This window comes from Rhinopithecus bieti, unplaced genomic scaffold (genome assembly GCF_001698545.2).
Source record: "Rhinopithecus bieti isolate Rb0 unplaced genomic scaffold, ASM169854v2 scaffold_1530, whole genome shotgun sequence".
Taxonomy (NCBI): Eukaryota; Metazoa; Chordata; class Mammalia; order Primates; family Cercopithecidae; genus Rhinopithecus; species Rhinopithecus bieti.
In genome coordinates, this window is record NW_016803808.1 from 2,901,161 (window position 1) to 2,923,556 (window position 22,396).

General features: G+C 48.4%; 2 protein-coding genes and 1 long non-coding RNA gene across 5 annotated transcripts in view; 2 read left to right on the forward strand and 1 right to left on the reverse strand.

The window, feature by feature from the left end:
• Nucleotides 1-9,245, forward strand: part of ATP6V1C2 (ATPase H+ transporting V1 subunit C2) — a 65,176-nt gene extending 55,931 nt beyond the window's left edge. The window contains 4 exon segments of the mRNA XM_017853884.1: nt 1,213-1,350; nt 2,246-2,343; nt 7,993-8,125; nt 8,953-9,245. Coding sequence (XP_017709373.1) covers nt 1,213-1,350; nt 2,246-2,343; nt 7,993-8,125; nt 8,953-9,042 — 459 coding nt within the window. The 3' untranslated portion in view covers nt 9,043-9,245.
• The window catches only part of PDIA6 (protein disulfide isomerase family A member 6), a 28,104-nt gene continuing 14,876 nt past the window's right edge, over nt 9,169-22,396 (reverse strand). For 2 of the 3 annotated variants that reach the window (XR_001881825.1, XR_001881827.1), the window contains exons 5-13: nt 18,810-18,916; nt 17,457-17,587; nt 16,396-16,510; nt 15,421-15,561; nt 14,599-14,683; nt 14,402-14,472; nt 13,040-13,199; nt 10,712-10,808; nt 9,169-10,108 (exon numbers count right to left, since the gene is read on the reverse strand). Coding sequence is in view for 1 of the 3 variants with exons in the window: in XM_017853898.1 (XP_017709387.1) it covers nt 10,040-10,108; nt 10,712-10,808; nt 13,040-13,211; nt 14,407-14,472; nt 14,599-14,683; nt 15,421-15,561; nt 16,396-16,510; nt 17,457-17,587; nt 18,810-18,916 (983 nt within the window). In the remaining 2 variants the exon portion in view is untranslated. Of the gene's footprint in view, nt 10,109-10,711; nt 10,809-13,039; nt 13,212-14,401; nt 14,473-14,598; nt 14,684-15,420; nt 15,562-16,395; nt 16,511-17,456; nt 17,588-18,809; nt 18,917-22,396 lie in introns of all 3 variants that reach the window. The other variant, XM_017853898.1, reaches the window with a different exon arrangement.
• The window catches only part of LOC108516445 (uncharacterized), a 9,953-nt gene continuing 6,399 nt past the window's right edge, over nt 18,843-22,396 (forward strand). The window contains exon 1 of the long non-coding RNA XR_001881828.1: nt 18,843-18,932. This is a non-coding gene — a long non-coding RNA (uncharacterized LOC108516445). The remainder of the gene's footprint in view (nt 18,933-22,396) is intronic.

Genomic DNA, 22,396 nt, shown 5'->3' on the forward strand with positions numbered 1-22,396 from the left:
ACGGCTGAGCCTGTGGGGTGCGTGTCCCCTCCTGAGGACGAGGAGCTGAGCTGGAGCTGGGGACCCCTGGCCTTTTGGGTGCTCCAGTCCTCAGAGCAGGGCCCACAGACCCAGATACCTGGCAGGAAAGATTTTCCCCAGTGAAAGCTGAGCTCCAAAGCGTTTCCTTCCTTAGCCTCAGCTCACCTGAAACCCTCGTTACCTGGGCACGCCCCGGCTGTTCTCTTTAGCCAGGCTTTTTCCCAGCTCGATTCAGTCCTGGTCCCGACACCCTGTACAGTATCTCTGGATGGAGCTAGGCCATGGCAGCCTCCACGTTGGGAGGCCCTGCTGGGGACATGTGGCAAAGCAGGGCCTTTGGCACCCACCTGGGCACTGACCCAGGCCTGCCAGACCCCCAGGGAACCGGGTGACACACAGGAGCCTGCCACCTGCCACATGTGGCTCAGGTTTCCAGCTGACGTAGTTTACATGGCGTAGCCTTTGCCCACACTGCCCTGGGGGCCCTGCCAGGGCCTCTCTGTGGGCGGGAGGTGGAGGCACTCTCAGCTCGGGTCAGCCCCACTGGCCTCCTGAGGATCTGGCCCCTCTGGCCTATCTAGAAGTACATGACCAAACATCTTACATCATTTTTGTCACTTGTCAACCAGAGGGACAGGCCAGGCCATGGGTTTGAGTGTACTTTGAGAGCAGAGTGGGATTTCCCTGTGTTTCCCACCTGTTTGCAGAGACAGAATGGGAAAGGGTGAGTGTCCTAAATGCATGCCCAACTCATCTCCTGCACTCTGCACGCCAAGGTGTCCCCCGAATGCCAGGAAGGCATCTGTGGCTGGGCATGGTGGAGCCACCTTGACAGAGCGCAGACAGCCGTTTCCACTAATGCCTCCCGGTGCTGACCTGGTCGGCCTGCGATGGGGGTCCTGGCCAAGCCCAAGCAAGGGGAGGGGGCTCAGGACTGACCCCTCTGCCAGAGATGGGCTCTGTGCTTGGAATGTGGAACCCAAAGGCCTTAACGCTGCCCTTCCCTCTGCCTTCACCACTCCGGGAGCCCGGTGAGCACCTACCACATCTCTAGTCTAGCCAGCACACGAGTCTCCAGGGTGGGCCTGAATTCCTGAGCTTGCTCTCACGTGCCTTTCAGGGATGAGAATGATTTATTTGTTTGTGATGCATGTTTGCTGAAAGATTAATAAATCATTTCTGTGCCTTTAGCAAACTTCCTGTGTTGCTCTTAAAAAGGGATCATCCACCTTCCCGGACCACAAGGTTAAGGTAACCCCGCTAGGTAACCCTGATAGGCCTGCTGCGGGGCAGACCGACAGAGAGAGAGAGAGTGAGGGCGAGGGTGAGGTAAGCAACGCCCGGGGAACCCCGGGGTCCCTGGCTCGCATCTCCTCGCCAGCTCAGGCGCCTTCTGGGAAAATGAATCCTTGCATTTTTCTGTTCTCTAACATGGCTTTTGAGGTCTTAAATTTGAGGAGCCAGAATCATGCCTTCCTCCTAATCTTCAGGGCCTCTTTGGAGCTGCCCCCACCAGGAGTGAAGGGTGCTTGTCGGCCGGGGCGCCTCTCCCCAGGCCCCTGGCTGGAGGTGGCTGGAGTTGGGACGGGCAGGGCCCTGGCTGGGGTGGTGGTCAGCAGCTCAGCTCTCCTCCCTTGGCTGCCCTGGCTGGGGTGGTGGCCGGCAGCTCAGCTCTCCTCCCTTGGCTGCCCTTGCTGAACCCACCCCTGACCTTTGTGGGCAGTTGCAGTGTCAGGCGGGAGCTCGCAGCTCTTGCTTCAAGACTCTGAGCTCCCAGGAGGACCTGCCACACCAGTATCAGTGGCTGCTGCTGTGGCCACGTGAGGTGGGGCTGTGAGGGGAGGCAGCTGCTGTGGTTGATGCCAGGACCCTGGGGGCAGAGCCTCTGAGAAGGTGGGCTCCCTGGCTGCGCAGTGTCAGGCAGAAGCCCCTGGCTGCCCACTGAAAGCCCCGAGGTCAGGGGCTGCCCAGCTCCCCGTGCTGCGGTCTGCGGTGGCCCCGTGCATGCACTGGGTGGCTGGCCCGCTGAGCTTCCCCGGCACCAGGCGCCCTGGACCTCGAGGTCCTGAGCCTGACCCAGGGCTGGTCCGACCAACTCTCTGCTTCTGGCTCCTGGGCACTTCTTCTCAGCTCAGGGCGTGCTCTGTCAAAACCCAAGTCCTTTCTTGGCTCTGTGTTGGGCGGGGTGGCCAGGAGGGGTCACCTGGCTCTTCTGTCCTTTCAGGGCCCCCTGCTGCGCTGGCTCAAGGTGAACTTCAGTGAAGCCTTCATTGCCTGGATCCACGTCAAGGCCCTCAGAGTGTTTGTGGAGTCCGTGCTGAGGTGCGTGGCAGTGATGCCCCGGCTGGGGCTGTCCTGAGGATGGACAGGGTCTGCGGGAGCTATGGGGTGCCCCAGCTCCTGCCTTCTCTCCACCCTCCACCTGTTTCCTTTCTGTGACTGTGGCAGTTGGCAACATGCTCAGTTCCGAGTCAAATACACCCTCCCTCAGCCCTGCGTCCCCTGCTGTCTGCTCCCGCCGTTCCTGCCACACTTGGGGCAAGTGTCATCTGGGATCTCCCCAGCTGCCCTACCCGCATGCCCCTTGTGGACCCTCTGGCTGGCTCCTGTCCCCACCCTCATGAAGCCTGCAGGGCCCCAGTGGCTCCCGGAAAGCGTTCTTGGGCTGCCTCCATCCTCGGCCTGGAAGCCCCACCCCTCAAGGCAGTCCAGAGAGAAAACCAAAACCACACCACCACCAACAGAGCTTATTTTGCCTTTTTTTTTTTTTGAGATGGAGTTTCACTCTTGTTGCCCAGGCTAGAGTGCAATGGCACATTCCTGGCTCACTGCAACCTCTGCCTCTCGGGTTCAAGAGATTCTCCTGTCTCAGCCTCCCTAGTAGCTGGGATTACAGGGGCCCGCCATCATGCCCAGCTACTTTTTTGTATTTTAGTAGAGGGAGGGTTTTGCCATGTTGGCCAGGTTGGTCTCGAGCTCCTCCTAACCTCAGGTGATCTGCCCGCCTCAGCCTCCCAAAGTGCTGGGATTACAGGCGTGAGCCACCACGCCTGGCCTTTGCCTAATTAAAAAAAAAAAAAAGGCCCTTATCATGGACCGTTGGGCGGGGTGGCCAGGAGGGGTCACCTGGCTCTTCTGTCCTTTCAGGGCCCCCTGCTGCGCTGGCTCAAGGTGAACTTCAGTGAAGCCTTCATTGCCTGGATCCACGTCAAGGCCCTCAGAGTGTTTGTGGAGTCCGTGCTGAGGTGCGTGGCAGTGATGCCCCGGCTGGGGCTGTCCTGAGGATGGACAGGGTCTGCGGGAGCTATGGGGGTGCCCCAGCTCCTGCCTTCTCTCCACCCTCCACCTGTTTCCTTTCTGTGACTGTGGCAGTTGGCAACATGCTCAGTTCCGAGTCAAATACACCCTCCCTCAGCCCTGCGTCCCCTGCTGTCTGCTCCCGCCGTTCCTGCCACACTTGGGGCAAGTGTCATCTGGGATCTCCCCAGCTGCCCTACCCGCATGCCCCTTGTGGACCCTCTGGCTGGCTCCTGTCCCCACCCTCATGAAGCCTGCAGGGCCCCAGTGGCTCCCGGAAAGCGTTCTTGGGCTGCCTCCATCCTCGGCCTGGAAGCCCCACCCCTCAAGGCAGTCCAGAGAGAAAACCAAAACCACACCACCACCAACAGAGCTTATTTTGCCTTTTTTTTTTTTTTGAGATGGAGTTTCACTCTTGTTGCCCAGGCTAGAGTGCAATGGCACATTCCTGGCTCACTGCAACCTCTGCCTCTCGGGTTCAAGAGATTCTCCTGTCTCAGCCTCCCTAGTAGCTGGGATTACAGGGGCCCGCCATCATGCCCAGCTACTTTTTTGTATTTTAGTAGAGGGAGGGTTTTGCCATGTTGGCCAGGTTGGTCTCGAGCTCCTCCTAACCTCAGGTGATCTGCCCGCCTCAGCCTCCCAAAGTGCTGGGATTACAGGCGTGAGCCACCACGCCTGGCCTTTGCCTAATTAAAAAAAAAAAAAAGGCCCTTATCATGGACCGTGAGACCAGCCTGGCCAACATGGCGGAAGCCCACCTCTACTAAAAATAAAAAACTAGCCGGGAGTGGTGGCGTGGGCCTGTAGTACTGGCTACTTGGGAGGCTGAGGTGGGAGGATCACTTGAGCCCGGGAGGCAGAGATTACAGTGAGCCCAGACCGCACCACTGCACTCCAGCCTGGGCAACAAGAGAAACTCCGGCAAAAAAAAAAAAAAAAAAATTGCTTCACTGTGGGAAATCTGGGAACTCTGGGTAAGCAGAGTGAATAAAAATCTCCTGTAATTTTACCACCAGGAGAGAACACTGCCAGCATCCCAGTGGGTGCCCCTTTAGGTGTAGGGTTTGTTGGGTTTTTTTAATGAATAGATACATGATTCTTACAGATTTTTATGAAAGTGGAATCAGAGAGGAAACGCCTTTGAAGGCCACTTTCCTGCCCCGTGTGGCTGCGTCCTGCGTCACGGAGCGCTGAGCCCTGCCTGCTCCTCTGACTCGCAGCCTCCTGGACTCCTCCAGCCCCTGGGACCCTCTGTGTGACCTTCCGGACCCCTTCCCCGCCTGCACTGAAGAGCTCCTCATCCTTCCCTGCCGTCCCCCTGGCCGATGTCTCCTACTTTCCCTCGTTTTTCTGCCCGTGTTCCCTGGTCTCTAGGTCCTGCCATCCGCCTGCCATAGGCTTTATCTGGGTATCTGTCTCATCTCCCCTCCCACACCCCTTCCTCTGCTTCCCTGTTTCTGCCAGTGGCCTCCTCATCCTTCCCCTCATCAGACCCCAAACTTCAGGGTCAGTTTGGACACCTCCGACAGGCCCGGTCCACTCTGCCTTTGTACTCTCTCTTCCACGGGTCTGGCCCCACCAGCCTGGCTGTTGCCATAAGCCTCCTCTTTGTTCTTGGCCTCCAGTTCACCTTCCATGAGGCTGTCAGTGTGTGGTCTGCCCAGGTACAGATCTGACCCTGGTTCCTGGTTCTTCTGCCCTGCACACGCACCACACCCACACCTGCACCCATGCACACCTGTGCACGCCCATCTCAAAAGCCTGTACCAACACAGATGGCAGCATTGGCTTGGAGGGTGTACCCAGCTCCTGGGAGTATTCTAGCCATCTCTAGTATACACAGCCTCACATCAACCCTGCCCAGCTCAGAAGTCAGTTGCTCTCAGTCCTAACACAGTGAAGCCTGTCCATGCCTTCCAGGATGCACATTTGCCCAAGAGAGAGGTCAAGACCGACCTCCTTAATATAGTACTTAGGCTCAATAAAGCGAAGTATTATCCCTAAAAACAGATGCAAAACTAATTCTCAAGAAGTCAAGTTCAGAAGCAGGTACTGTGAGAAGTTCCTGAGTCTCCCTGTCCAGAGATAATCACGGCAAATGGCTTTGGGACACTCGCGACTCCCACAAAAGGGGATTCAATGTTCTGCACCTTGCTTATTCCATTTGCTTTGTGGGATACTCGCAGATCAGTATGAGTAGAGCTACTTGCTCCTTTTAATGGCTTCATCATATTCTATTGTATGGGGGTACCATAATCTAAGAAAACAGATATTGAGCGAACCAGTTCTTCAGAGTAAGGGCAGAGGCAAGGAGGGAGGAGGCAAAGTGCACACGCCGCTGCTGCTTTGGGCTCCTGTCGGTCTGTGCCCCATTTGGCGCTTGCTGCTATCTTCCTGTCTCAGGAGCTGCTTGCCTTCTGCCCCTGTGCTGCATGCTGAGTCTGGCTTCTCTCTGTACCTCTGCCACCCAGCACAGAGTTAGACAAAGAGTAGACATGAAATGTTTGTTGACTGAATAAAGCCAGTGTGACGCAGGCACAGTCCCTGGTTGAGGAGGTGGGGTTCATCCTCATGGATGATGAATCCCAGCTGCTTAAGTGACCCAAGACGAAAACAGATGGGTGGTGGGGCAGCGGCGAGGCTGCTGAGCCCTGCCAGGTGGCTGTATCCTTCGGTCTGGCCGGGGGAGATGATAGGCAATCGCCAGTAGCAGGTAAGTGGACGGATCACCCAGGGAGCGTGGCAGTGGGAAACAGTACCACAGGGACACCCAGCATTTAAGGAGCAAGAGGAGGTGGGAGGAGGAAAAGTGAAGGCTGTAGCTGTCCCTGGGATTTGGCTGGTAGGAGGGCATCAGTGCGAGACGCTGGTGGGCAGTGGTTAAAGGAGTGAGTGATAGGCATCAGACTTTCAGATCTGGCTCTCAGGAAGCCCGGCGGCATGAGAGCTGCGTGCAGTGGGTGTTTTTATGTTAGCCGGGCAGGGTGCTGATCAAGGGAAGCGACAGTAGAAGGGCCGAGCCCTACAGTGGAGGGTCAAGGATGTCTTGCCTATAGTCACTCAACATGAACGGCTCCCCACCAAGTGACTGCAGGGAACAGGAGGGGCAGGGCCTTGACCAGGGGAGGGCACAGCATGGGGCAGGGCCTTGGGGAGAATGAGGGGGATGGGCCAGTCGCTCCTGGGGTCCTTTTTTTTGAGATAGACTCTTGCTGTCGCCCAGGCTGGAGTGTAGTGGCACAGTCTTGTCTCACTGCAACCTCCGCCTCCTGGGTTCAAGCAATTCTCCTGCCTCAGCCTTCCAAGTAGCTGGGATTATAGGCATGTAATTTTTGTAATTTTAGTTGTAATTTTAGTGATGGGGTTTCGGCATGTTGGCCAGGCTGGTCTTGAACTCCTGACCTCAGGTGATCCAGCCTGCCTTGGTCCCCCAAAGTGCTGGGATTACAGGTGTCAGCCACTGCGCCTGGCATGGGGTCTTGTTCTGGGCAGAATGGAAAAGGCGTTATTAGCAGGATGGGTGCCACAGAGACAGGACAGGGCTGGGAAGGGTCGGAAGAGCGCAGAGGCTGAGGAAAGGTTAAGGGCTGGAGTGCATGTCCATTAAGGACCTAGGGCGCCCACCACCCACTACAGCAAGCACGACAGACAGGCTTCTCCCTCAACCACGCTGCTGGGGGAGGAGTGCTTTCAGCTTTAAGGGTCCTAGGTAGATAAACAACCTCCAGGACAACTTGGTAATGACTGTGGTGGAATTAGCCTGGTGTGGTGGTGGCGGGTGCCTGTAATCCCAGCTACTTGGGAGGCTGAGGCAGGAGAACAGGCTGAACCCAGGAAGCGGAGGTTGCAGTGAACCAAGATTGCGCCACTGCACTCCAGCCCGGGTGACAGAGCGAGACCCCGTCTCAAAAAAGAAAAAAAAAAAAGTAAAACCTTAGTAATATTAATAGGTCCTGCTCCCAGGATTGATGTATATGGCAGACCCTACCCTGGACAAAGCAGAGCAGTAGGTGGGTGAAAGGGCCTGTAAAGATGGAGTTCACATCAAGGCCTAGGGATCCCGAGGGAACACAGGTGCTAACTACTGAACATCCAATCCTTTGCTCCGAGAGTATAAAAATACTTCAACAATCACAAACTGTTTGCCATTTACAGCACTTGCTGTATTTTGTGTGGGCTAAAACCACAGGAACAGCTCACCCCAACAACTGGCTTCCATGTGCTCAGGTATACAACTAGGTACATTAAAACTGTTTTCTATCCACCCAAGAACTCAGTGAAAATAATAACCACCTTGATAAACCAGATTTTTGCCTCTCCTTTAGTGGAGAAAAATGGCCGAGCTGGGTTTTAGACAAACACCTTGGAGTCCGAATGTTCAGTCCAACTACCTGCATTCAACTTGAGTACACGCCATGAATTGTCACTCATGGCCAGAGGGATGCCCTCTACAGTTGAAAACTAGGTATCAGAAGGGGGGTCAGCAAATTCTAGAGCTTTTCCTGTCCAGAGAGATCACCGCTATCCTAAGCATTTTGCTCGAGTTTGACTTTACAAAGCTGTGTTGGTTGAAGCTTTTCATCTTTGGAATGTACTCGTGTCTTGTCAGGTTCCTTCTATCCGTCTTCGCATTTCTAGTAGTAAACTGACATATTTTGTGTATCTGAAAAGGTATGGACTACCAGTCAACTTCCAGGCAGTGCTCCTGCAGCCGCTTAAGAAGTCATCCACCAAGCGTTTAAGAGAGGTTCTAAACTCTGTCTTCCGACATCTGGATGAAGTAGCCGCTACAAGTATACTGGATGTAGGTATCCAGAAACAGCAGTATTTCCACAGTAAGGTCAGCATCTTACTGTAGAATGGGAGATACTTTCAAAAAACTGGTATCTACCCGTAATCCCAACACTTTGGGAGGCAGGCGGATCACTTGAGGTCAAGGGTTATGGTAAGACCCTGTCTCTACTAAAGTAAAGAAATTGGGCCGGGCACGGTGGCTCACGCCTGTAATCCCAGCACTTTGGGAGGTCGAGGCGGGTGGATCATGAAGTCAAGAGATCAAGACCAACCTGGCCAACATTGTGAAACCCTGTCTCTACTAAAAATACAAAAATTAGCTGGGTGTGGTGGTGTGTGCCTATAGTCCCAGCTACTTGGGAGGCTGAGGCAGGAGAATCGCTTGAACCTGGGAGGCGGAGGTTGCAGTCAGCTGAGATCACGCCACTGTACTCCAGCCTAGCAAGAGAGCAAGCCTCTGTCTCAAAAAAAACCCAGCAGCAACAAAAAATTAGCCAGGAGTGGTGGTGCATGCCTGTAATCCCAGCTACCTGGGAGTCTGAGACAGGAAAATTGCTTCAACCCAGGAGGCAGAGGTTGTAGTGAGCTGAGATCATGCCACTGCGCTGCAGCCTGGGTGACAGAGACTGTCTCAAAAACAAAACAATTTGTTAGCCTGTTATGAAAATCTATACGTCATACACATTAAAGCACAGCAAGGAGAGGGCTGGAGGGGGTGGGCCACAGCTACGCACAGCAGAATGTACGCTCGGTGCCTGGCGAGCTTCCTCAAAAATGAAAGGATAAGACAGGAAACTAGTTTATGCACTTAGAGCATGACCATGTCTTCTTTTGTAGGCATCTGTGGAGATCCCGGGACTGCAACTCAATAACCAAGACTATTTTCCTTATGTCTACTTCCATATTGACCTTAGTCTTCTCGACTAGAAAGGCCAGCTGGCACCTCTGACTCATGTTCGTGCAGACTATTAGACACCTCTTTCCTTTAGCCAGAGAACGGTTCAAATGTCTTACAGAACTAAGATTTTTTTTCAGAGAAATTGCTCACAAAAGTTAGTGACAGTTGTATTTATTTTTTTTAAGTTACAATAAAATGCTCTCAAGTCCTTTGAAGGTTCTAACAAATTCAAAACTTCATTTTTCTGAATGTTTTACATAAATGCGAACTACCTGTTCGCATTGGTAACCTGCTGCTGTATTTCATGTCTTAATGGCTATTCTGAGGTTCATAACAACACAGAAAGCCTTGCACCATATAACCAGCTAGATTCCTTAATAATTAGTCACTAGAGACAGCCCAAAGACAAATATTGGGCGGGAAATCAGTGCTCATGAGCCCGGTTTCCATGTAAAATCTCTGTTGTGGGGGGCACTGATGGTGCCATCTGAAGCAAAGAAATCTTGTTTTTTGTTTAAAAAAGTTTATGGGGGAGGAAAGACATCTGTGTATCACTTCAAAATATTACTTTCCTGCTAAACATCACTCTGAATTTATGATGTAGATACTAATTTCATACATTTATTGGCATTATCCAAAATATTTTATTCTTTAATGGAAAAAGCCATTAATATTCAAATGAAGGAATCACATTAAAAAACCCATACATAAGAAACAGCCTCCAAGAACATTCAAGCAGCAGTCAGAGAGGGGGAAAAATGTTTCGACAGCCGAGTTTTCTTCAAAATATTAATGTGACAGAATACGATACAATTCACCGGCTACAACAATTCATAGAATTTTTCAATGTTTTCTTGAGATGCAAAAGTTCACTGTTGCAGTGTTGTCAAATGACCAATCAAGTACTACTTCTTGGTTAAAAGGCCACTGGGAGAGTCATCTGATTGTAGACAATGTCCCTTCACTGCTGGAAAAATCCGCTGGCTCCCAAGAAAAGAAAATGGTCTGAAGCCTCTGTTGTGGCTCTCACAACTCATCTTTCCCTAAGTCATCAAGTTCCACATCACTGAGGTCAATGTCATCCTCCACGGGAAGCTGGGAGACAGAAAACCACTGTTAGATCTGCAGAGGGGACGCCCTGGAAGGTCAACATCTCATTTCACAGAAGAGCAACTCTGCAGAGCTACCCCTGCTTACAATCCAGGTTCTCCTCAGTCTGACCCCTACCCTGACCTTCGTACCTACGATTATACGGAAGGAAAAGCTAAGAACTCAGGTGAAACATTTCGACATCACATCACTCACTGTTTTAACACTGGAAGCCACCGAACATGTCCTTTGGAGGAGGGTGGGACACAACAGTACAGAAATAAGTGCTAATTTCAAAGCTACCATTTTCTGTTTTTCTAAGATAAAGTCAATGAATTCCAGGTTAAATGTTCACTTTAAGGTAATAATCAGGAAAGCAACCTGACTACTGGAAAGTGTCTTGGCTGTCAAGAATATCAAATGACATGCAGCACTTAAACTTGTGATAAGGAAGATGAAGGGTCTTCAGAGAAGAACCTCTTGAAAGGTCCACGGCTGCACCAGGGCTGAGGTCTGATGGAGAGGACTTGACTCCAGGTGCAGAGATGCACAGCCTCAAGACAGTAAACCAGGACTGCTGCCCGCACAGCCTCCCTCCCGGGCACTCACCTCGCCATCCCTGCCGTCCCAAGGCTCTCTCTCAACGATGGTAGGGAAAGCCCCGCCTCCTACAGGTGCTGTGGATCCACGCCCAAAAGACAGCTCCCTTGGGGAAAAATGACCAAAACACACACACATTTACTATGGACTGCTGGTGCAGAAGAATAAACAACTTTAAAAATAACAGTCTGCCTACTTTGTTTGTGCAGAGACATTTCTTCTCTTGCTGCAGTGCATTCCTGAGAAACACCTCGAGAACATTATCTGGTTAATCACGGACAGCACTACAACCAGATCCAACATTCCCAACTAAGCCCCCGCATCAGACACAGTCAGCTGCTATCAGTAAGTTTTTAAAAATAGCAGAGCATTTGCTGAAATACAAATTAAGTACATAAATAATTATCAAAGTTGATCCAGGACATGGGCTGCCTGTGAGTTTTGTAAGACTGCTGTGAACCTGTACAGAGGAAGCATATCAGCAGTGACGCGACTGGTTCCAGTGGGATGGCAGACAGCGGGGTGCATATGTGTAGAAACATCAGTACTTGAAACATACCAGACCTGGTGTAATCGGGCTGTTGGGAAACCAGAGCTAGAAATACTGTGGGCACAAATATTTAGAGTTCACCAAACAACTCCTAGAATAATGGAGCTAGACTAACAATCTATGGCACCAATGGGCTAGAATAAACAAACGTATTATTAGAAAAAAAATTACATGATATATTTATATTCACATTCTGACTTCCTGATTTAATAAATACTACTCTATGACAATCACAAACTTAAGCAGTCCACAAACTTCTTTTTCTTTGAGAGCAAGTCACGCTCTGTTGCCCACGCTGGAGTGCAGTGGCGCGATCTCAGCTCACTGCAACCTCCACCTCCTGGGTTCAAGTGATTCTTGTGCCTCAGCCTCCCGAGTAGCTGGGATTGCAGGCCCATGCCACCACACTCAGCTTATTTTTTGTAGTTTTAGTAGGGACGAGGTTTCACCATGGTGGTCAGGCTGGTTTCGAACTCCTGGCCTCAAGTGATCTGCTTGCCTCACACTCCCAAAGTACTGGAATTACAGGCGTGAGCCACCACGCCTGGCCCCATAAACTTCTTAATGAAAACACCCCCTTGGCCAGGCGTGGTGGCTCACACCTGTAATCCCAGCACTTTGGGAGGCTGAGACGGGTGGATCACCTGAGGTCAGGAGTTAGAGACCCGCCTGGCCAACCTGGTGAAACCTCATGTCTAGTTTACAAAAATTAGGTGGGTGTGGTGGCAGGCGCCTGTAATCCCAGCTACTCAAGAGTCTGAGGCACAAGAATCACTTGAATCTGGGAGGTGGAGGTTGCAGTGAGCCAAGATCGCACCACTGGCTCTCTAGCCTGGGCAACAGAGCGAGACTCTGTCTCAGGAAAAGAAAAGAAAATACCCATTAACCATACTAACCAACTACGAGTAAGAGTTGGGAGAGAAGGAGCCACGGTCTACCCCTGGGCAGAGGCTGAAGCAGCTGATCTCGCAGAGTTCCTCCATGCCTCCCACTTCACTACTCAAGGCAGAGCTGGGACTGAGGTGCCTGACTTTGGAGCTCCTACTCTCCACACAGCACACACACACACTTCTGCGTCTAGTAGGAAGACTGGCGGCAAGAGCACTGCAGGCTTTCACACGCTCTTCTTCCTATTCATTACTCATCACAAGCCTCTCAACCGCCTTTTGTGTGCTGAACATCTCTTCCACAGCAGCTAAGAAATGAACACGGAAGAAAGCAGGAATGGAAAGCAAAAGCTCTTTAGGTCAATGCCTTGTATCGCCTAAGATGATTAGGTGACTTGAATAGCAGAGCAGAGTAGAGAGCTCTGTATGTTTTAGAGTTTGAGAACCTATCATGTTGTTTGCACATTGTTGGAGTCACTTAAGAACACCCATTTTCAAATAAATAACTACATTCCAAAGCCAAGTGCCCAGAAATGGAAACCACAGTTACCCAAGGTCGAGATTACAATGCATATGAGGGTGAGGATGGACAGACAGGGCTGCCTCTAGCCCATGAGGCCTTTATGAGAATGAGAAAGAGCCCAGGGCCAGATGCACAGAATGGCACACAGGGTGGCCTGAGGGCAGCAATGCATTCTCCTCATCCAGCAAGCAGAGTATTCCAAGGAAAAAGGAACGCAACAGGGAGACAATTTAAAAACTCTAAATTCTCTAGAATTAGTTTGCATTTTGAAATTCCATTTATTACCTGGCTTATATATACACCTAGTTTCAAATAAAAAACTATGACAGAACCAAACAAAGAGAAAAAACAACAAACAACCTAAGAAAACAAATTACCTGAGAAACTCGTTAATGCCTTGCTCACTGAAGGAGCCTTTCAGCAGAGCAAATTTCATCTTGCGTGCATTGATGGCGGCCATGGCGGGGTACCCAAATCCGCCAATCCCCAACGCGGTCTCAAGTTCAGACTGGGCTCCGGCTTCTGTCCACAGCCACCTAGAAAACCAGACTGGTTTATAGGGCAAATATGTCTTTTCAATTCCTTACGATCTAACTAGAAGATCTTACAGAACAAAAGATCACGCTTCAGATATTTTGTGGAATGAGTGAGAAATAAATAAAAAACAAAAGATGAGTTTCTATATGGATTTTCCCTTTTACCTGAAATCCCACCAATATCATTTGGGTTATTAAGCTTGTTCTTGCATTCTGTAGGCATCTAATAAACATTTGCTGGACTAATGGAGGAGCAGCAAGGTCATCGAGAGAGGGACAGCAGGGGGCGCTAGGTACCTGGGGAAAGCTATGGATACTGAGGACCAGAAGCAAAAAGATATATAGAAGCAGCAGGGCACGGTGGCTCACCTGAGGTCAGGAGTTCGAGACCAGCTTGACCAACGTGGTGAAACCCTGTCTCTACTAAAATTACAAAAATTAGCTGGGCATGATGGTGTGCACCTGTAGTCCCAGCTACTCAGTAGGCTGAGGCAGGAGGATCGCTTGAACCCGGGAGGTGGAGGTTGCAGTGAGCTGAGATTGCACCACTGCACTCCATCCTGGGAGAGAGAGTGACACTCCATCTCAAAAACAGAAAAAAAGATAGGAAGGAGATACACTGTTTTGAAAATGTGCCTAGATCCAGTCCTTACTCAGAAGAGGATAAGGAAACATAATTCTAGTTCCCCTTTCTCATCCAGCCTTCGAGTTCATACTAGAATTCAGGTGCACTACTCATTCTGTGTCTGCTTGCTAACCTGGCACCCCAATCACCATTTAAAACATGATTCCTGTGAGAAAAATGCATGCTGTGCTGACAGCCCTTCATTCCTTCTTTTCCTCCCAGTGATAAAATTTTCACATCCTGAATAAAAACATAGCAGAGCAGGCTGGGTGCGGTGGCTCACACCTGTAATCCCAGGAGTCTGGGAGGCAGAGGCGGGTGGATCACTTGAGGTCAGGAGTTTGAGACCAGCCTAGCCAACATGGTGAAACCCCGACTCTACTAAAAATACAAAAATTAGCTGTGGTGGCGCGCACCTATAATCCCAGCTACTTGCGAGGCTAGGCAGGAGAAAAAAAAAAAAATTTTAGCAGAGCAAACATAGGAACACAGCTTACAAAAACATGGGGGACCCACTCTCAAGAAACCCTATAATCTCCTGTTCAGATGACACTGAGACAATAAGCTCAGTAACTTACCCCACATTTTCTTTTGTATTTGTCTGCCATCTTCAGAAGAACTTCCAGATAAGAATTTCGGCCTGCAGCTCCTGATTTAAACAGACAAATGTTTTTTAAAGGTAAAGGTAAAGGAGTCCATAAAATTAATCCATTTAGGAAGTACTCTCAGAGCATCTAGCATAGAACAGCCAAGGGAAATCATTTGTCTGTCTTACCAGTATCAAGGATATGGGGCAGCACAGCCACAACACAGAGCTGGTGCTCCTCACACGTCCTCTTGGCAATGTCCTCGTTGATAATCTGTGGGACTCAGAAGACAAGGGATGATCAGGAGGCTGCATGATACAACACCCAAAGGTAAGCTGATAAACAAGAACTTCCTTTGAAAAGATTTCTCCCAGGATTACTTCCTTGTATGGAAACACCCAGAGGCATGTTCTCTAAGAGGTGATTTTTCTGCTACTGATTCTTAAGCCTGTGGAAGCTGTGGTGGTTGTGGGGGATTAGCACACATACATACGTCTCTGAAATCACAATGCCTGGACACAGCCTGGCTATGCCACTTACTTGTTTAAATAGATTATACTTACATGTATTATATGTTTATACAAACTTGAGGCTCTGTGCCTCAATTTCCCCATATATAAAATGGAGATAAAAACAGTTATCTACCTCTCAGTGTTCATGTGAGAATTAAACAAACAAACAACTACATAAAGATACCAGAACAGTGTCTGTTACATGATTAGCTACTCAATAAATGTGCTATTACTTTGAGAATAAGCAAGAGTGATTCAATACACTCTATCTTTAAGAAGCTCATATTTCTGTTCACAATGTAATTATTCTAATGCTATAAGTTATGAAAAGCAATTTATCAGACATTCTTTTCCATTTCAAAGTATAAAACCACTTTAAAGAGAGTATTTTAACAAGAAGGAAAGGGCATAACATGAACAGTGTGTCACGACTGCTTTAACGTTCCTTGCTATCAGCTAAAAAAGCTTTCTGGACTATAAGCAATTTAAGTGGTCTACCTCAAGCAGCTCAGGAGGTGGGGCGTTATCAGAAAACAAATCAAGGGCCCGGGACACTATGTCGGATCTTGTTCGCCCACCGTCGTAATCCACAGGAGACTCGCCTTTCTGAAATATCTTGATTGTAGGAAATCCTCTAATCTATTAAAAAAAAGATCAGAGAATAAAATCCAATTAACACAACACAAAATAACAATCCTTACGGTTTCTAAAACCACCGTATAGGTAACTTTTGTTTCTTTTTTAATTGAAGCAGTCTCACTGTTGCCAGGCTGGAGAGCACAGGCGCAATCTCAGCTCACTGCAACCTCCGCTTCCCGGTTCAAGCGATCCTTCTGCCTCAGCCTCCCGAGCAGCTGGGACTACAGGTGCACACCACCACACCCGGCTAATATTTGTATTTTTAGTAGAGATGGGGTTTCACCATGTTAGTCAGGCTGGTTTTGAACTCCCGGCCTCAAGCAATCTGCCCGCCTAGGTCTCCCAAAGTGCTGGGATTACAGGTGTGAGCCACCACTCTGGCCTTATAAGTAGTTTAATGTAACAAAACTATTCCCCAGACTGCATGGATTTCAAAGGAATGACTCACAGAGGTCAATTTTCAATCAGGGAGTTTTAACAGTCCGTGAAGTTTAGGCCAATCATATTCAAGCCCTGGTATATAATTAACACAAAGTATCTGCTCTAGAACAAATGGACCAACTTACAACAGCCACAGGAGCAACATGAGTAAGTCTGGGTAAGCTGAAACCTCACATTAAGTATACCACAGAAGCAGTGTGACATTAGGAGAAAAAAGGTGACAGTCCTGAGTGTCAAGACTTGTTAGTTATGACAGTAAAGTGACTTTATTTCTTCACTTACAAAATGGTTTAAACATCTCCTTTACTACCTCATAGGGAAGCCTGGAGTATTGGAAGAAGTAACGAAACACCATGTATTTCACAATGAAATGAGCCTTATAAGGATACTCACCCCGTATCGGGAGGCTAGAACCTGATTGACTGTAGCATCCACAGCTGCCAGTTTCACTTTTCCTTTCGTCTGCTCTTTTACTTCTGAAGCTGCGGCAGCCCACTCTGGCTCTAAGCTATAGAAAAATATTCGTTTTGTTTTGTTTCTTTGAGACGTGGTCTCTCTCTGTTGCCCAGGCTGAAGTGCAGTGGTGCGATCATGGCTCCCCGTAGCCTCAACCTCCTGGGCTCAGGCGATCTTCTCATCTCAGCCTCCAACACAGCTGGGACGACAGGTGTATGCCACCACCCACTGTTAATTTCTGTATTTTTAGTAGAGATGGGGTTTCCCTGTGCTGCCCAGGCTGGTCTCGAACTCCTGGCCTCAAGTGATCCACCTCACCAGGCCAAATACTTGGATTTTAACTTGCAGCCCAAACACATTTTTTTAAGACAGAGTCTCCTCCTATCATCCAGGATGGAGTGCAGTGGCATGATCTTAGCTCAGTGCAGCCTCTGCCTCACACAATCAAGAGATTCTTGCGCCTCAACCTCCCAAGCAGCTGGCACTACAGGCGCACGCCACCACATCCAGCCAATTTTTTTGTATTTTTAGTAGAAATGGGGCTTTGCTGTGTTGCCCAGACTGGTCTCAACCTCCTGGCCTCAAGTGATCTGCCTGCCTCAGCTTCCCAAAGTGCTAGGATTACAGGTGTGAGCCACCATGCCCAGCCTATACTTTTTAACTGATCTGTGCATTTCTGCCCAGTCCCCAGTTATGTCACACCTAGAAAACATTTTGTGTGTGGCTTTACTAAAGATACCATGCTACCCTTCACATGAGCTTCCCATTCTACCACTGCCCCTAAATCCGGACATGAGCCAGTCCCTTGTTAATCTTCGGCAATATGAGAGAGGAAGCTCTTGGCACTAATGTCAATGTTTAATATTCACTTAGAGTCAGAGTTTTTCTGGAAGAGATCTTAGTGGTGATCTATTATCTAGTTCAGCTCTTTCAAAATAAGCTAATGAATGTACTGAAAACACTGTGGCTGAACAGACTACTTAGTAGAAGGCACTTACTTTTTGCAGTGTCCACACCAAGGAGCATAGAACTCAACCATCCAAACATCTTCACTGTCCAGAACATTCTCATCAAAGCTGTCATCTGTCAGCTCAATCACATCCTTCTTACTTGAACTATCACTTCTGCCCTGTCATTTGTGACATTAAACATCAAACAATTTGGCCAAGAAGAATACTTTTCCTATTTTAAATAACACTGCTTCTACATCTTAACAAAGTTTTAGGATTTTTCTTTAGTGAATAAAATAGTGTTGTATTCAAATTGGGTACATTCCTCAGCATTATCATTTTTGCTTGGTAAATAGCCTTTTACTTTCAAATAATTATCAATACATTCAGTACAACATATAACCTGTACCTGAATTCCATCACCAGCTATTTTTAGTAAGAAACCTCAACATGGCTCAAAGAACCACCTTAACAACACTGTTCTAATTCAGACTCAAGTACAGCTGCTGCTTCATCCCAGGATGTTCCGCTACATCTTTCACAGACAAAGCCCCTACCAGTCAACAAAGCTAAAAATAACTCTTAATCCTTTTCTTTTTTCAAAGAATGTTCTTCAGTACTAAATCTAAGAAGCAGTCAGCATTGCTTTCTGTTGCCAGGCAGAGTGCAGGGGGCCAGGCAACTATGCTCATTAAATGTCTAAGTTTAAAATAAAAGGCAAGAGCATGAAATCTTTGGGTAAGCTCTGAGCCTGTATAAAGAAGCGAGTTTAACTGGTCTCCTAAAAGTAAAGGCCCATTTAATATTTATATATCTTCGAGTTTGTCTTTTCACAAGAACATCAGTGTTAAGCTTCACATTTCATACAAGGGCATCTAAAACACCAATCTGCTCCTCTCTCTCTCTTCTTCCCTATCCATTTGTATAAAATTTTCCATGGATTTGGGGCTGACTGCCACAGATACAGGCCAAGAGGTAATCCAGTCTCACCACAGTCTGCCAAAGCCTACCCAGAGGAGAACCCGTCCATCCCATCCCCACTCTTAACCTACAAGTGCCATGGGATGCCAGCACCTGGCTCCTGGGCCTGGAGCTCTTTCTCCCTGAAGTTCACATTCTTCTGTTTTAGCCCAGGGCCCAGGAAGCCTATCTAGGGGCCTGGTACTTGGACTGCAGGAGTGGAAAGCGGCCCTGGGATGACTGGCCATGGCAACAGCAATTCTGAGGAGCCCAAATGAGCAGGCTGGATGGCTGGGTTCAGTGGATCCAATCCTCCATGATTCTTTAATTGAAAGTTTACCACTTTAACATGCTTTTAAAAAAACAACTATCTTTTACAAGGAATCCACACTCTGGCTTCAAAATTATGACACATTAAAAACTGACATTTTATGGTCTTACTTGTTTTCCAGAACTGTATCCTCCGCTCCGTCCCCCGAGGCGATCCTTCACAAGCTGGCGCAGAGCACTGAGCGCAGCATCTACGATGGCTTCACCAGTTCTGCCACCTACAGGAGATGGAAGGTAGGCGGTCCTTAGCCTGGCCTTCAGCAAGTACCTCATCTGGCCTGGCCCAAGAGTGTCTTTACCTCACTGTCAGCTTCACCGGGTGATACAGTTCTGGCAACATGTGTATCTCTGACAGAACAAACTTTCTCCCCAGTATGCATTTTGCACTAGACTTAACACTTGGAAAACCAATTCCTCTTCCTTTTTATTATTATTATTTTTTTGAGATGGAGTCTCACCCTGTTGCCCAGGCTGGAGTACAGTGGTACAATCTCGGGTCACTGCAACCTCCGCCTCCCAGGTTCAAGTGATTTCCGGCTAATTTTTGTATTTTTAGTGGAGACGGGGTTTCACCATGTCGGTCAGGCTGGTCACAAACTCCTGACCTCAAGTGATCCGCCCACCTCGGCCTCCCAAAATGCTGGGATCACAAGTGCAAGCCACTGTGTCCAGCCTGATTCCTCTTAAGTTTTATGTAGTTAGTGTGAATGAAAACTCTCTGCTCAAATACCATCTCCTAATGAGAATAACTCATAAATGTTTACCAAACATGGACATGGGTGAATAAGAAGCTTAAAATCTAGCTGGGAAAGCAGGAGAATTTCCCAAATACAAAAGGAACTATTTCTGTGAAATACTGGATAGAAAAGATGGAAAAACTAGGTATGAGGTGTTTTGAAGCCAAGTAACTGGAAACCATTTCAGGCTTCTTTTTTCCTATCTTGCTTGAAACACTGTTAAGCTGAACCTAACAAACCTGCATTAAAACTCACAGAGGCAAGATGACAATAGTCTTTGGAAGTTCATCAATAACTTATTTGCTCAAGAGAGTCAGGGGCTATTAACTAACACAGAAGTACTGGAATAACCTAAGCCATCTGCTGTCTTCAGTTTAAAGGCAAAATTAGTTCTAATAGAATCTCTTTAGAAAGTTCCTTTTCTGGAGGGCCGTAGTGGCTCACACCTGGGATCCCAGCACTTTGGGAGGCGGAGGAATGTGGAAAACTTGAAGGCAGGAGTTCAAGACCATCCTGGCCAACATGGTGAAACCCCGTCTCTACTAAAAATACAAAAATTAGCTGGGTGTGGTGATGGGCACCTATAATCCCAGTTACTCAGGAGGCTGAGGCAGGAGAATCACCTGAACCCAGGAGACGGAGGCTGCAGTGAGCTTAGATCACGCCACTGCACTCCAGCCTGGGTGACAGAATGAGACTCTGTCAGAAAAAAAAAAAAACAACTTTCTTTTTTTTTTTTTTTTTAGTTTTCTGAAACTCCTGTACTCAAGTGATCCTCCCAAAGTGGATCAGCCTCCCAAAGTGCTGGGATTAGAGATCTAAGGTGTGGCGGCTGGCCTTTTGGGAGGCCGAGGCAGGCAGATCATGAGATCAAGAGTTCGAGAGCAGCCTGATCAACATGGTGAAACCCCATTTCTACTAAAAATACAAAAATTAGCCAGGCGTGGGGGCGCACGCCTGTAATCCCAGCTACTCAGGAGGCTGAGGCAGGGGAATTGCTTGAACCCGGGAGGCAGAGGTTGCACTGAGCCAAGATAGCACCACTGCACTCCAGCCTGGGCAACAGAGCGAGACTCCATCTCAAACAACAAAACAAAAATACCCACGAAATATACTACAGCAGCTCTCAGCATCTATTCAGATAATCGTGCACTATATTGCTGGCTGAGCCTACCAAGTATGTCACTTGATAACACAGAAGGGCAAGGCCTCAACATGAAACAGCCTCTGCTCCTTATCTATGTCAGGCATCTCCATCATCTGAACCAGTGCCCCTTCCCCAAGTCTTTATCTGGACATATGCCAAATCGTGAAGTATACTAGGAAAAAACTTTTCAGCGTTTTAGGCCACACTGTCTATTGCAACTACTCAATTCTGCTGATCCAGTGCAAAACCAGCCAGAGACACTATGTTGACAAACAGGTAGGGCTGTGTTCCAATAAACTAAATTTATAAAACAGCAGCAGACTGACTGCACTAAAACATGCACATTTTCTTAAGTGAGGAAAACTAAAACAAATTATTATTCAAAGGCAGAAAAGCAAGTGTTTACTCAGGGAAAAAAAAAAGGTCTTTCCCTAGAACTTTGGAGCTGAGGAGGCAAGTAGAGACGTGTCCAAGGCCACATCTTTGTCTTCAGACAAGACCTCCAGCCTCAAGATCTGCCCACGACATGTATTTACCAAGTATTTGTCTCATATGCTTTATGTGTACTATTTCAATTAAGCTTCTGGTACCTTAAAATGGGGTTTGCACATCCCCATTTTACAGAGAAGCAAAACACTAAGTTTAGTTACGACGCTGGAGTGTGGAGAAGCCAGCAGCAAGGCAGACAGGATGGGCTGCCTTCCCAGCTCACACACGACAGATTCTGTACCCCTCACCCCCGCCTTCTCTGCCTTCTATTAGCTGGACCCAGGCAAGTCACCAATGACAGACAACTCTTTGTTTTACTATGATGTTGATGCTGCCACCCAACCTGTGAGCTGGTACTGCTCACATAAAGCAAAACCTAAGATGACAAAGTTCCGTCATTCATATGTTCCATATAACATCTTCAACAAAAACCTTTACCAAATTAGCCATAATTTCAGCTTCAAACAAATTACGCCCAATACTTTTACTAGCACCATGGATCTGGCCCAACGTAGCAACTCTGATTATCTCAAATATAATAATCTGTTTGTGATATCTTTTTTTTTTTTTTTTGAGATGGAGTCTTGCTCTGTTGCCCAGGCTGGAGTACAGTGGCGCGATCTTGGCTCACTGCAAGCTCCGCATTCTGGGTTCAGGCCATTCTCCTGCCTCAGCCTCCTGAGTAGCTGGGATACAGGTGCCCACCACTGTGCCCGACTAATTTTTTTGTAATTTTAGTAGAGACGGGGTTTCACCGTGGTCTCAATCTCCTGACCTCATGATCCACCCGCCTCAGCTTCCCAAAGCGCTGGGATTACAGGTGTGAGCTACCATGCCCGGCCCATTTGTGATATCTTAATTAAATAACAGGACAAGGCCGGGTGCGGTGGCTCAAGCCTATAATCCCAGCACTTTGGGAGGCCGAGACGGGCGGATCATGAGGTCAGGAGATCGAGACCATCCTGGCTAACATGGTGAAACCCTGTCTCTACTAAAAAATACAAAAAACTAGCCGGGTGAGGTGGTGGGCGCCTGTAGTCCCAGCTACTCGGGAGGCTGAGGCAGGAGAATGGCGTAAACCCGCGAGGCGGAGCTTGCAGTGAGCTGAGATCCGGCCACTGCACTCCAGCCTGGGCGACAGAGCGAGACTCTGTCTCAAAAAACAAATAAATAAATAAAAAATAAAAATAAATAAATAAATAACAGGACAATTCTCTAAGAGTGTGGTGCCTATAATCCTAGCTACTTGGGAGGCTGAAGTAGGAGAATTGCCTGAGCCTAGGAATTTGAGTCCAGGCTGGGCAACATAGCAAGACTCTGTCTCT